Source organism: Sminthopsis crassicaudata, chromosome 4 (genome assembly GCF_048593235.1).
Source record: "Sminthopsis crassicaudata isolate SCR6 chromosome 4, ASM4859323v1, whole genome shotgun sequence".
NCBI lineage: Eukaryota > Metazoa > Chordata > Mammalia > Dasyuromorphia > Dasyuridae > Sminthopsis > Sminthopsis crassicaudata.
The window spans coordinates 352,907,989-352,921,275 of record NC_133620.1 but is presented as its reverse complement, the minus strand read 5'-3'; the positions used below and the strand labels follow the sequence as shown (position 1 = coordinate 352,921,275).

General features: G+C 42.1%; 1 protein-coding gene across 1 annotated transcript in view; it reads right to left on the bottom strand.

The window, feature by feature from the left end:
• Nucleotides 1-1,454: 1,454 nt before the first annotated feature.
• The window catches only part of FKBP10 (FKBP prolyl isomerase 10), a 13,794-nt gene continuing 1,961 nt past the window's right edge, over nucleotides 1,455-13,287 (bottom strand). The window contains exons 2-10 of the mRNA XM_074261520.1: nucleotides 11,354-11,499; nucleotides 10,591-10,780; nucleotides 10,322-10,467; nucleotides 9,311-9,500; nucleotides 5,843-5,988; nucleotides 5,273-5,465; nucleotides 4,014-4,156; nucleotides 3,524-3,687; nucleotides 1,455-2,460 (exon numbers count right to left, since the gene is read on the bottom strand). Coding sequence (XP_074117621.1) covers nucleotides 2,275-2,460; nucleotides 3,524-3,687; nucleotides 4,014-4,156; nucleotides 5,273-5,465; nucleotides 5,843-5,988; nucleotides 9,311-9,500; nucleotides 10,322-10,467; nucleotides 10,591-10,780; nucleotides 11,354-11,499 — 1,504 coding nt within the window. The 3' untranslated portion in view covers nucleotides 1,455-2,274. The remainder of the gene's footprint in view (nucleotides 2,461-3,523; nucleotides 3,688-4,013; nucleotides 4,157-5,272; nucleotides 5,466-5,842; nucleotides 5,989-9,310; nucleotides 9,501-10,321; nucleotides 10,468-10,590; nucleotides 10,781-11,353; nucleotides 11,500-13,287) is intronic.

The window sequence follows — 13,287 nt, the reverse complement described above, 5'->3', positions numbered from 1 at the left end:
TTTGTAAAGTCTATAGTAGCATTTCTCTCTAACCCAGGGCTGAGACTACAAACTCCGCTAAACTATATATCCAGTTGACCTCTGACCGTGCTTCACATCCCATTCATTCAGCCTCCCACCCACTCCTGGCTTCATAATATCTGCCTTGCTCCAAGCTTTCTCTTGCTCCAGGAGCAGCAATCAAAACATCACTGCTTCTAGAGAGACCACATCCAATATCACTTATGGCTTCACTCACTGTCCCTTAGTTTCCTTGGTTTAAAATTCCCTTCCCTTGCCACCATTCCCCAATGTGTGTTCTCTTTCCCATTAAAATATAAATTATCTGATGGCAGAGATTCCCTACTTTTGTAATTTTTGTATTCATACTCCCAGTGCTTAAACCATAGAGGTACTAATTATTCATTGATCTGTTTTATAAACTTCAAAATGGCCCAGTATCCTGTTGATGAAAAGCAGTATATGAATCACTAACTGGGTCTACTGTTCAAAAGATTTGGCACTCAGATATGAAGAAATATTCCTTCATATCTTCAGGAAGACATCTTGATGGAGATTTTTTTGTGAATGGGTTTATTGTGGAGGGAAGCTTAATGACAATTGACTTGATACTTGCCAGTACCACACTGATCATTTTTTATTTTTTTGTGATGCAATTGGGATCAAATAACTTGTTAGGGTCACACGATAAATGTCAAAGGTCGCTTTCAAATTCAGGTCCTGACTCCTGAGCCAGTGCTCAATTTGCTGAGCCATCTAGCTACCTCTCTTCCCCCAATTCTTAAAAACCTCTTGGGATGTTCCTAGAGTTAGGGAACCCTCTTGGGTCACTGAAAGGAAATGTCACTGTTTTAAGATTAGCTGGTTACACTCTAGAATGATGGGTTACATCCAAATTTACTTCTTCAGGCAGAGGAGTAAAGGTATGTCCCAGTATAAGAGAGTATTTAGTGATCTAGAATTGACTTAAATCTTTGAGGATGGAAACCGAGTCTTCATGAATTTGGGAGCTTCCCAAAGGCAGAAATCATCCCTTTTGATCTGAATATATAGCTCTATCTTATCCATTTGCAGATCAGTGTAAAGAGATATTTATTGATAAAATGACTCTTTCCCCTGGACCTTCTTAAACCTCTAGTGAAATCTCAGGTCTGGATTCTGGCTCAGAACTTCTAGACCCTTCAGGTGTGAGAAATCTTTTAGGGAACCAAAAAGTCTGTCAGAATGAGAAGAGCGAAATATGAAACTGTCTTGGATACAATAGGAACAGAGTAAAAAGTTCATTCCCTTATATCTTCTACCTCTGGCCCATATTTCTCCTGAATTACAACATGTAGGGGACCTGGGTTTAAATTTTTATTTGATGTAAAGAAAAAAATAAAACTGGCTTTTGATTTTACCTTCTACATACCCAACCCCAGATGACCCCCTATTTCAGATTTTTCAAGAAAAAATTTTATTTTTACAGCTACAACACTCATCCAAACAGTTTTTATTGTGTCCTCTCACCTTGTCATTCTTTTTACTCTCCCTTTCTCCTTTTCTCCTTTTAAAAAACATACATACACATTCTAGGGCCTTGGAAGAAAGACATAAAGGTAACTGAACCAAATCCACATGGAACCCAAGCTTTTTGCAGCATGGGCAGAACTGGGGCCATTTTAGTCCCTCTGAGCCCCGGGCTCAGAGGGAATGGTACTGAAGTGGATGAGGTAGGGTAGCCTTCCTGGAACTTCCCCCTCCCCTAGCATCTCTCTTTTTTCAGTGAAAGGGCAGTTCAGGTCAGTTTCCTGGAGGACCAGAAGGAATCTCCCCACTGTTTTCTGCTTGGTAGCCTGAGATGTAGATAGGACAAGTGGGGAGACAATTGAAGGACGGAAGCAAGTTTGGAGGATCCAAAACAGGTGAGCCCATACCCTAAAATCCCCATTTATCTGAGGTGTTGAGGTACATATGAGGGGATAGGGAACTATCTGCTGCCCCTACTCGACCCTTAACAAAGGAGAGAAACCCACCCACCACCCCAAAACTGCTTCCTAGAAGATCTCACACTTAAAAAATTTAACTAAGGGGAGGCTAAAGGAAGGAATACAATACACCTTGGCTTTAAATCTGGTGTTGGCTGGAAGGCCAGGCAGCAGTTAGCACCTTAAGACTCTGCCAGTGTGCCCCAAGCTTCCCAACAGAGAGGAAGAAGGGCTGTCCAGAGGTCTCTCCCACTGCCAGCTGTGGGTTTTTGCATTCCAGGCCGGGCCCCCTTAATCCTCAAGTCTCTCAGAGTTCTTCGTGAACTCTCTCCCGGTCTTCATCTGACTTCAGCTTGAGCTCCTCCATGGTGATCTTGCCATCTTGATTTCGGTCCTGGTTCTGGAACATGTCCCCGATGGTTTTCTCGGGGTCCTGCCCAGGCATGAGTTTCCCTTTGCCTTCTGCTACCTGGGCCTTGATAAAGGTGGAAAACTGAGAGGGAAAGAGAAACAAGGGGAGAGAAGATTGAGCGAGAGTTGGATCCCAAAGGGCCTTGGAAGGAGGGGTTGTGAAGGAGACACATGTGGAGGCCATTCTTCTTTAGGAGGCGTTGGGTCAGGGAAGGAGTGACAGTGAATCAAAAAAACTAGCAGTGATGGTGATACCCAATGAGGAGCCAATGAGAGGGGGAAAGTAGAGGGAGAGCAGGGAGTAAGGCTGAGAAAAGCAGTAGCACTGGTGTGGATGGGGAGGAGCATGAATGGAGTTGAGGGAGGGGTAGAACTGGGTAATATTTGAGTTCATTTTGACTACCAGGGATACCTGATATTCTATTTTCTGACTCATGCCTTTGCATAGGTGACTGTCCTTCATACTTAATATGCATGCATAATTTATCCTAGAATGCCTCTTAGAGTCTTTAGAACTTTGAAGGTTTGGTTAAAATATCACCTTCCACGGAAGTCTCTCCTACCCCCTTCTGATTCCCAATTTGCTAGTGCCCTCCCCTCCAAGTTACTGTTATGCATCCATATCAAGGGGATTAGAGATACAGCACCCCCACAATCTGAAAAATCTGCATAAAATTTTTGGCCCTCCCTTTGTACCAGAGAAGTCTGAATTATTATTGTATTAAAAGATAATAATTTGATATTATATAATATTATATTTTTACACATTTCTGAGCTTCTAAACTTTTTCTGTGTGGAATGTGCGCCTTTGTATATTGTCTATGGCTTCTGTAAAATACCCCCCAAAGTTCCCATTTAATTTCTTATGCCAACCAATGATACATTGATAACACAATGGGGGAAGTCATGATGTGGGAAGAATAACTACTTTTTTATTTACTTGTCTGTGTAGACATTATTTATTCCCAATATAATGTAAGCTCCTTGGGGGCAAGGACAATATAATTTTTGGCTCTGAGTCCTCAGCACAGCTGCTGGCACATAGTAGGTACTTAATAAATGTCTTGAATAAATGAATGAATGGAATGAAGTGACCCTCCTGAATTGAGTAATGGTTTTCTACGTTATAAGATGCTTCCTCCTACCTCCTCAGGGGGGATCTCTCCATCCTTGTTGAGGTCCATGTCTTCATACAGGTTAGGAGGGGGGTCCCCATGCCAAACGAACAAGTAGCCCTCTGGCAGTCCCTCCTCCCGGGACACCAGCTCCACCTCAAATAGCAGCACAGCACTGCCTGGGACACCTCGAGCTTGGAGAAACAGAAATGAGACTTTACGGGCCCTGCCCTCACTGGGCCCCACTTCCTATATTTGAAAGAGTGAAGGATGAATGAGTAGGGAGCAGTGCCTGACTCACAGGAGCCAGGATGGTCTTGTTGGAACTTAAAGATCTGCTGAAGAATTAGAACAGTCAGTACTTCGTTCTCAAGGCCTCCTGAATGCCCTGGTTAGTAGAGTTAAGTGCTTTCCTTCCCGGCTCCTGTTTAATGCTTTCCCCAGCCATCCAGCCGCTCCAACTGGGACAAGGTTGGAGGGCCGGAGAGCATATGATTTCACCTCCCATTTGCCCCCTCACCTCCATTCTCTCCATGTCCCAGGTGAGGAGGAATGATCAGTTGTCGCCTTTCTCCCACACACATGCCTTGAAGCCCGGTGTTCAGTCCTTCAATCACCTTGTTGGCCCCCAAAGTAGCTTCCTGGGGCTCTCCGTAGTCATGGCTGGAAGAAGAAAATGAGGATCTGGATCTGGAGGAATGTCCCTGGGCTTCCTTCACTTACCATGATCTGTGGGTTACTGGGAACAGCTATGGGACCCTGGGCAAATCACTTAATCTATCTCAGTTTTAGATTCCCCCTCTTTAAAATCACTGGTCAGTCTTATCCAATTCTTTATGGCTCACTTAAAGGTTTTCTTGGCAAAACCCTCAAGTGGTTTGCCATTTCCTTTTCCAGATCATCTTATAGATGAGGAAACTCAAGCAAACAAAATCACAGAGCTATCTGTGTGTGTCTGAATGTTATCTGAGGTTAGATTTGAATTCAGGAACATGAGCAAGTATCCGGGTATCTGAAGCCAGATTTGAACTTAGGAACTTTAGTCTTCCTGACCCCAGGTCCAGCCCTCATTTACTGCGCTACCTAGCTGCCCACTTGGTACATAGTAGACACTTAATACCTAAATACTTGTTCCCTCTCTCCCTTTTCTCTTTGGATGGGAAATACTTAGGAATGAGGAAATAGCTATAATAGACTGTGGGAATCAGAAGAAACAAGAGACCCTAAATGAGAGCTCTATACCTTTTTATGTGTCCTGGACCTGTTGCCAGTGTGGTGGAGCCCATGGCACCCTTCTCAGAATAGTTTAAAAACTATTGCATAAAAAGCAATAAATAACTGCATAAACAAATGCATAAAAATAGAATTACCAAGGAAACTGATTATACTAAATTACAGTGATAAAAACAAACAAGCAAATACATAAAAAAAAAAAAAACCCTAAAATCATGGACTCTCTGAAATCTATCCATGAATTCTAGATTAAGAATTTTAGATTGTCTAGAAACCAAATAGTCAGCCCTTTAGACCATCAGAGCGGATTTGGTTTGGTTTCTATTTTTTGCCTTCCTTGACCAGAAAAGGAACAATTGCCACCCAGAGTGTGGTCATAGATGTGTACTCCATTTCTCTGCCAGTAAAGGGAAACTTCTGTAGAGATGAAGGCCATTTTGGATTTGTCTTTGTGTCCCAGCATGTCTGCATGGCCCCTAGTTTGTAGTAGGTGCTTGATGAGTGCTACTTGAAGGAATGAATGATGCTCCCCTGTCCAGTACTCACGAGGAAAAGAGCTTGGTACCGTCTAGTAAGGAGCAGTTATAGTGATAGCGTACAAAATCCCCCAGCCTGGAGGTCTCATTGCAGCCTTCGCTGGGTCTGGAGATCGTCCGAGTTTCCACCGGGTCTGACGGGTTGTGGAAGTCGATGACGTGGACATCAAAGATCAGCACTGCTGAGCCAGGGATCTTGTCTCCTGATACACCATTGCATAAGCATAGACTTAGGGCTAAATGGAAACTTAAAGGCCAAATCCTATTGATCACTTTGTGCTCCCCATGGGAAAAAAATGGAAGCAATGATCACGTTTTTTAAAAATTAAATATTTATATATATACATAATATAAATATATATATATGAAAACCTACTGGATAAATCACATTATTTGTATTTGTGGAAGGAGAAAAGGGACGGGTTGGAGCTGAAGTTCTTGGCCATTGCCTAGCATCTTGGGAGTGTATCTGTTAGTTTGAGGAAAGATGTTCCCATTGTAACAAGGAGATAAGGGAAGGGGGAAGGATTGAGGCTAGGATTTGTAATGGGGTTGGGCTAGATAAAGGAGAAAACCTTACCCGCTCCATTTTCTCCATAGGCGAGATGTGGAGGGATGGTGATTCGTCGGAGCTCTCCGATGCACACTCCCTGTAGACCCTGGTCCATGCCTGGGATGATGTAACCCTGCCCTATGTAAGTATTGTATGTGTGGTTTCTGGAGTAGCTGCAATATAAAGTAGGGGAGAAATAGGGCTGTACTGTCAGCAAAGACACCCTCCAAACACTGTGACCACCAGCCTGATGACTAGATGGGCCCCTCTTCTCCTTGATGCAGCTGGGGCCCATTCAGTTCTACATCTGATCATGCCTCTCCCTCTAGTCATCTGCCACTTCCCTAGTACCCCCTCCTGCTCCTCAGCTGGACCACTGCACTAGCTTCTGATTGAGCTCTGTCTTCAGCCTCTCGTCCTCTCCACCCAGTTGTCAAAATGATATATTTCCAAAGCACTATTCTGACCATTCACTCTCGCACTCAAGAGCCTCCAGGGGTTCTGCCTTGTCTCTGAAATATTATTGTTCTATTAGAAACAATCAGCAGGATGATTTCAGAGAGGTCTGGGGAGATCTACATGAACTGGTGCTGAGGGAAGTGAGCAGAACCAGGAGATCACTATACACAGCAACAACAATACTTTATGATGATCAATTCTGATGGAAGAGGTTCTAGTCAACAATGAGGTGATTCAAGCCAGTTCCAATGGTCTTGTGATGGAGAGAGCCATCTACACCCAGAAGGAGGACTATGGGAACTGAGTGTGGATCACAACATAGCATTCTCGCTCTTTCTGTTGTTTGCTTGCTTTTTGTTTTCTTTATCATTTTTTTCTTTTTGATCTGATTTTTCTTGTGCAGCATGATAATTGTGGAAATATGTATAGAAGAATTGCATATGTTTAACATATATTTGATTATTTGCCATTTAGGGGAGGGGATGGAGGGAAGAAAGGAAGAAAAAATTTGGAACACAAGGTTTTGCAAGGGTGAATGTTGAAAATTATCTATGCATATATTTTGAAAATAAAAAGCTTTTAAAAAACCTATCTTTTTTTAAAAATCAGCAATTGTTTATTGTCTCATCTTTCTTCTCTCTTCTCCAAAAATTAGGGGGAAAGGAAGGGTTCTTGTGGGTGATGATATACCAGTGGCACATAAGTTTCATTAGGGATGCTGTGAAATTTTGAATATGTTGTTGCAGATAAAAATATAAATAATTTTGGTTAGCATAAATTTGACTTACCCAGGCTATATATTAAATGAATATATTATTATAAAATATATTGATGTATTATAATATATTAATATAGTTAAATACATTAATTCAAAGATAGAGACTTGATTTATGACTTTTTTGGTGGAGGGTCCGTCTGGCAAGGAGTTCTTTCTACCACTTCAGGGCAGTACCTGCTCTGAAATTTAGGATCTTAGGGAGCCACTCAGAGCCTTGAGAGATTAAATGACATTAAATGACTTGCCCACAGTCATACAGAAATGGGACATAAATGATTGTACATGTATAACCCATATCAGATTGTTTGCTGTTTTGGGGAGGGGAGAGGAAAAGAAGGGAGGGAGGAAATTTTGGAACTCAAAATCTTACAAAAATGAATGTTGAAAACTATATGTAATTGGAAAAATAAAATACTATTAAGTATTAATAGACTCAGTCCTTCATGGCTCTGCAACCCTTTCTCAGTCTATTGCGCTGTGTTGCTTCTCTCACTTTATAACTATAGTTTTTGTGAAATGAACAAAGCTTGCCTATGGCATGTATATTCAAGCCTTGAAATGTCAAAATATATATCCTTAAACCTGAAAATAACTTGACAAAAGGCTGCTTTTATTGAAGTTGTGCTTACCTGGAAATTTCCATGTCCATTGTAATCCACTAAAGGAAGGGCATCAAACTCAAACATAAACCATATACTGACTTGGAAACATGATAACATTATGTATGTTCTATTATATTTTTTTATTTATTTTGTTAAATATTTTCTGAATTATAAAAAAAAGATTCTGTGTCCCTCGGTTTTTCATAGTCAGATACATTGTCTCATGAATAAAAAGCATTTTAGCATTAGGCATTAGAATGATTTGTTGATTGATTGATTGGCTATTATATCAGAGATGCACTTGAGATATATTTCACTAGGAATGACAATGGCTCCACTAGTTCTCCTTCCTCTTCATGGTCTCTCTCCAGTTCTTCCTTCTCCCTCCCCTCCTGTTTTCCAGTCTCCAAAGCTTCTTGGTGTTCCTTAACCCTTACCATCCAAGTTCAGGCCCTCATTCTTTCTTGCCTGCCTTACTTCCATACCCTCCTACCTGGTCTTCCTGCTTCCGACCACTTGTCACTCCAAACCATCCTACACACAAGCTGCCAAAATGAGTTGTCAAAATACAACTCTGACCACTCTTCTACTTAACCAGTTCCAGAGGTTCCTTATTCCTAGTAATTCCTAACTCCTCTATTTGACATTTAAAACTCTTTACAACTTGACTCCAACCTACCTTTCCAGCATTAATATTCATTACTCCCTTTGACTTTCATTCCATTTTTTTGCTATTCCTCATACATGACATTCCATTTCCCAAACACCACCTTCTTTGCTAGGTCTTTTCTTATTCTCTCCCAGCTCCTTTTGGTGTCTTCCCAAATTCATACATCTATTTTGTGACTATAACCTGCCCATTAGTCCCATTTAGTGGAGGAGTTGACTAGGTAGACAGGACCTAGCAACTGGCCAGGAGATTAGCCCAATATTTTCCAAGTTCCTAAGGGTCTATTTTTGACTTTAAACTAGGGTGGCTTCTGGGATATATTTTGTATGTACTTTTATATGTATATGTTGTCTTCCCTTATAATAAGAAAATATTTTGAGGGAAGGAATGATTTCATTTTAGTTACATCTCCAGCTTAGTATAGTACTTATTATTTAGTAGTAGTTCACTTGTTATTTCAGTCACAACCAACTCTTTGTGACTTCATCTGGGGTTTTCTTGAGGAGTATTTCCTCCTCTGATGCATTTTACAGATGAGGAAACTGAGGCAAACAGATGAGTGACTTGCCTAGGGTCACACAGCTAATAAGTATCTGAAGTCTGATTTGAATAGAGACTTCAGGTCTAGGGCTCTATCCACTACACCTCCTTGCCACCCAATATATAGTAAGTATTTAATAAATTCCTATTCATTGTTCTGTTTAGGAGCAATGACTTGGGGTTGCAAGGAGACAGGTTTAGACTTAATATAAAGGAAAACCTTTGAACAATTAGAGATTTTTAAAAATAGAATTGGGATCTACCAGGTTCTTTCTCACTGGAGGTCTTCAAGCAGATGACCATGATTGCTGAGGTCCTTTATGAATCTAAGATTCTGTGATTCTTTCCTCCCAGTGCTTCCTCCATTCTCCCATATTTTGAGTGATTTTGCCTCAGCAACTTCTTCAGCTATTGCCATTCTCTCATGGGCCCAACCCCCCTATTACCTGGAGTCAAAGATGGTGCCATCCATCAAGGAGCCATTATAATGGTATCGCATGAAATCCCCTGCCACAGCTTTCCGCCCACAGCCAGGAGGCAGCAGCAGAGTCTCTAGCTGGACACTGTCCTTGGGATTGTGGACATCAATTAGAAGGACATGGAAAACGAGGGAAGCCTGAGGAGGGATCACAGTTCCTAAAGGGGAAAGAGAGAAAAGATCAAGGTCCCTATGGTTGCCCTCTAAGGTTTCTTTGGACTTCTAAGCTTGGGGATAAATAGTTTAAAAACTATTTTAAAAAACTATCATTAAAAAAAAAGCATTTTAATTAACCAATAGAAAAGTTCTCTTCCCACACCCAGCACACCTGCTTCTGTCTCTCCACAATCATAGCTGCAGAAGAGGGAATGAGGATAGGATTAAATGGCTCAGGATCACTTGAAGTTATAAGATACAGTAAAAGGAACAACGAATCTGTGTCATTGGACCTGGGTTCAAATCTGGGCTAAGCTTTTTGACAGCTGCATCAACTTTATCAAGTCATTTAAACTTCTTTTTTAATTTTTAAAAATTAATTTTAATTAATATTTTTGTCATTTAAAATTCTTGAGTCTCACTCTCCTCATCTGTCAAATGGGGATAATCATAAACTCATAACAAATGCATATAGTCAACCAAAACAAAATTCTGCCTTGACCATGTTTAAATAATCTCAGTCTGCATCCTGAGTTCATTATTGCTCTGCCATGAGGTGGAAAGCATTTGTGGGGGCAGCTAAGGAGGCTTAGTGGATAGAGCACCAGCCCTGGAATCAGGAGAACCTGAGTTTAAATCCAGCCTCAAACACTTGACACTTACTAGCTATATGATCCTGGACAAGTCACTTAAACCTCCCCACCCCCAAAACAAAAAAAACAAAAACAATCTGCAGAGAGGTCCCCTCTTTGCCCCTTTCTGGTGCCTTTTCTTCCTCTTAAAGGCCACCCATCTTCCCCCAGTGTAAACCTACTGCTCTTACCATAGCCTTTCTCTCCATATGCCAGAAAAGGGGGTATGATGATCTTCCTTTTCTCTCCAGGACACATCCCCAGCAGCCCCTGGTCCATGCCCTTGATAAGCCATCCTGAGCCCACATAGGTGTCATAAGTGCTACTCCTGCTATAGCTGTGGAGAATGAGATGGAGAAGGGATTGAGTGGGGCGGGGAGGAGACTCCTGCATCACGTGCCATTCCTTCATCTTCCAGGCTCCTCTTCTCTGCCTTCAGAGTTCCTCTGGGACCCATTACCTGGAGTCAAAAGCTGTTCCATCCAGCAGCGTGCCATTATAGTGATAGCGGACAAAGTCGCTGTCCTGCACCATGCGGGGACAATTCGTTGGTCGAAGGAGAGTGTTCACCTGCACTGAGTCTTCCTTGTTCCATACATCCAACAGGACAACGTCAAAGTACAGTGTGGAGTCAGGAGGGATCAGCCCGGCTGAGGAGGGGAGGATTATCTGTTAGACCCAGTGGCAATGGGGAGAAAGTCCCATCCCTCCTCCAAAGGGACATCTTTCTTCCTAGGAGCATCCTAGCTTCCATTGCCCCACGTGGCCTTCACTCTATGAGGGAGGCCCTGTCATAAAGTGGAAGAAGTACTGAACTTGAGTCCAATCCAAGAACCAGCATTCCCTGGGTGTTTGATTATAGTTTAGTCACTTAAATCTCTGTGAGACTCAATTTTCCCATGTGTAATAATCATACTTGGACTAACCATTTTGTAAACTTTTAAGCATATATATGGTCAGACCAAAACAAAATTCTACATTGACCACGATTAAATAATCTCAGTCTGCATTCTGAGTTTATCATTGCTGTGTCTAGAGGTGGGAAGCATTAGTAGGATCAGTACCAGCCCTGGAATCAGGAGGCTCTGAATTTAAATCCAGCCTTGAACACCTGATACTTGCTAGCTGTATAACCCTGGACGAGTCCCTATCATTTCTTTTGACCAAGACCTCCCCCCAGTTTTTCATGCCTGTGTCCCAACCGCCCCCTCTCCCTCACTCACCAACCCCGATGCTGCCGTAGCCAAGGTGGGGGGGGACGATGAGGCGACGCCGTTCATTGACGCACATCCCCATAAGCCCTCGGTCCATACCAGTGATGAGCCGGCCCACACCCACCACACCTGCTACTGTCACTCCACGGTCATAGCTGCAGAAGAGGGAATAAGGACAGGGCTAAATGGCCCAGAAGCACAAGCATTTGTACTCAGTGGACCTGGGTTCAGATCTGGACTAAGCTTTTGATAAAGCTGCATTAACTTTAGCAAGTCATTTTAGCTTCTTTTTAAAATTTTTTAAAAATTTATTTAAATTTTTTTGTCATTTAAAATTCTTTAGCCTCAGTTTACTCATCTGTAAAGTGGGGATAATTATACCTTTTGTGGGGAAGGTCACACACTCTAGAAATGTGAATAGGGACACATAGAGTTCTGCATACATGCATACACAAGGCCTGTGTGTGTGTGTGTGTGTGTGTGTGTGTGTGTATGTGTTTGCCAATTGCCTCTGAAAAAAAGCACATAAAGATAGGCATGTGCTACCCATTAATATGATCACTAGTAAACCAAATGGTACAATGGGCAGAATTCTGGGCCTGCAACCAAGGAAGATTTGAATCCAAATTTCACATCAGACACTTACTAGTTGTGCGACTCTAACTTTTATCTGATACAGTTACTTCATTTGTTAAATGGAAATAGCAATAGCATCTATCTAACAGGACTGTGAGAATTAAATGGGATAATATTTGTAAAGTGCTTTGCCAACCTTAAATTGTCATATAAATGCTGTTGGTTTTTTTTTTTTTTTCAATGATTCCTCATGATCCCATTTGGAGTTTTCTTGGTACAGATCACATAGTGGTTTGCCATTTCCTTCTCCAGCTCACTTGACAGATAAGGAAACTGAGGCATCCAGGGTTAAGTGGCTTGCCCAGAGTCACACAGGTAGGCTGGATTTAAATTTTGTTCTTTTTGACTTTAGGCCTAGTGCTCTACCTACTGCACCACTCAGCTGCCTCATAAATGGTATCATTATTATTTTTCATTCATCATCTCCTATGCTTGCACATATACACAGATCTATGCCTATATATAGACACACATCCACATAAACAGTGTCCCTTATGCAGGCTCACACATTCCTGCAAACATGCCTTCTAAGTTTTATTAGCATGTCCTCCGTGACCCCTGGCCTATCAGGATTGGGTCTCTGTTTCAGAAATGTGGAATCCCTTTTATTTGGGGATTCATCCTGGGTTTGAATCTTGAGGGAGGGGTGCAGGTCTTGGTTAGAAAGCAGCACTAAGATTTTATTCCTCTTGGGAGGGCTCTTAGGCCTTTGAAGTAATATTTGGCTCAAAACACCTCCCAGCAAAGCTATCTTAGTGCAAGCAGGACTTTGTTCCAGGGCAGTACTATCCAGAAGTGTACCCTTTTTCCTCATTCATTTTGAGGTTCTTCATGAAGGCTTTTTTGGGAGACAGACTGCTCCAGATATACTTTACACCAATAATTCCTCTCCTAAAAACCAGCTGGTTTTGCCTAATGTGAAGACATTCCCAGTTATTGCTCTCCTCCCCAGCACTGCCTCCCTCCTCTGCCATCTCTGCCACAACTCCCCAAAGAATCTGAGCTGATGATTCCAAAGATAACCTTAGTGGTTTACAAAGCAATTATTTCCCAAAGACTGGCAGCATTTGTTAGGAGAAGTACCATTTGTTAGGAGTGGAGCAGGAGGAGATCTAGAGTCCTGGTACATACCCTATCATCTGGAAACCAACCTCAGAGCAGCAGAGTCTACTCCCTCTCCCCTAACCCTCCCCTTTAGGTCTCCCTGGAGTAGATTCCAGATCTCTAAATCCACAAGATGGACAGTGAAGGTTTCAGCCTTTAAAACGGAAGGAAGCTGAGAGAGGAGGAAAGTGGTGGTAGGGAGA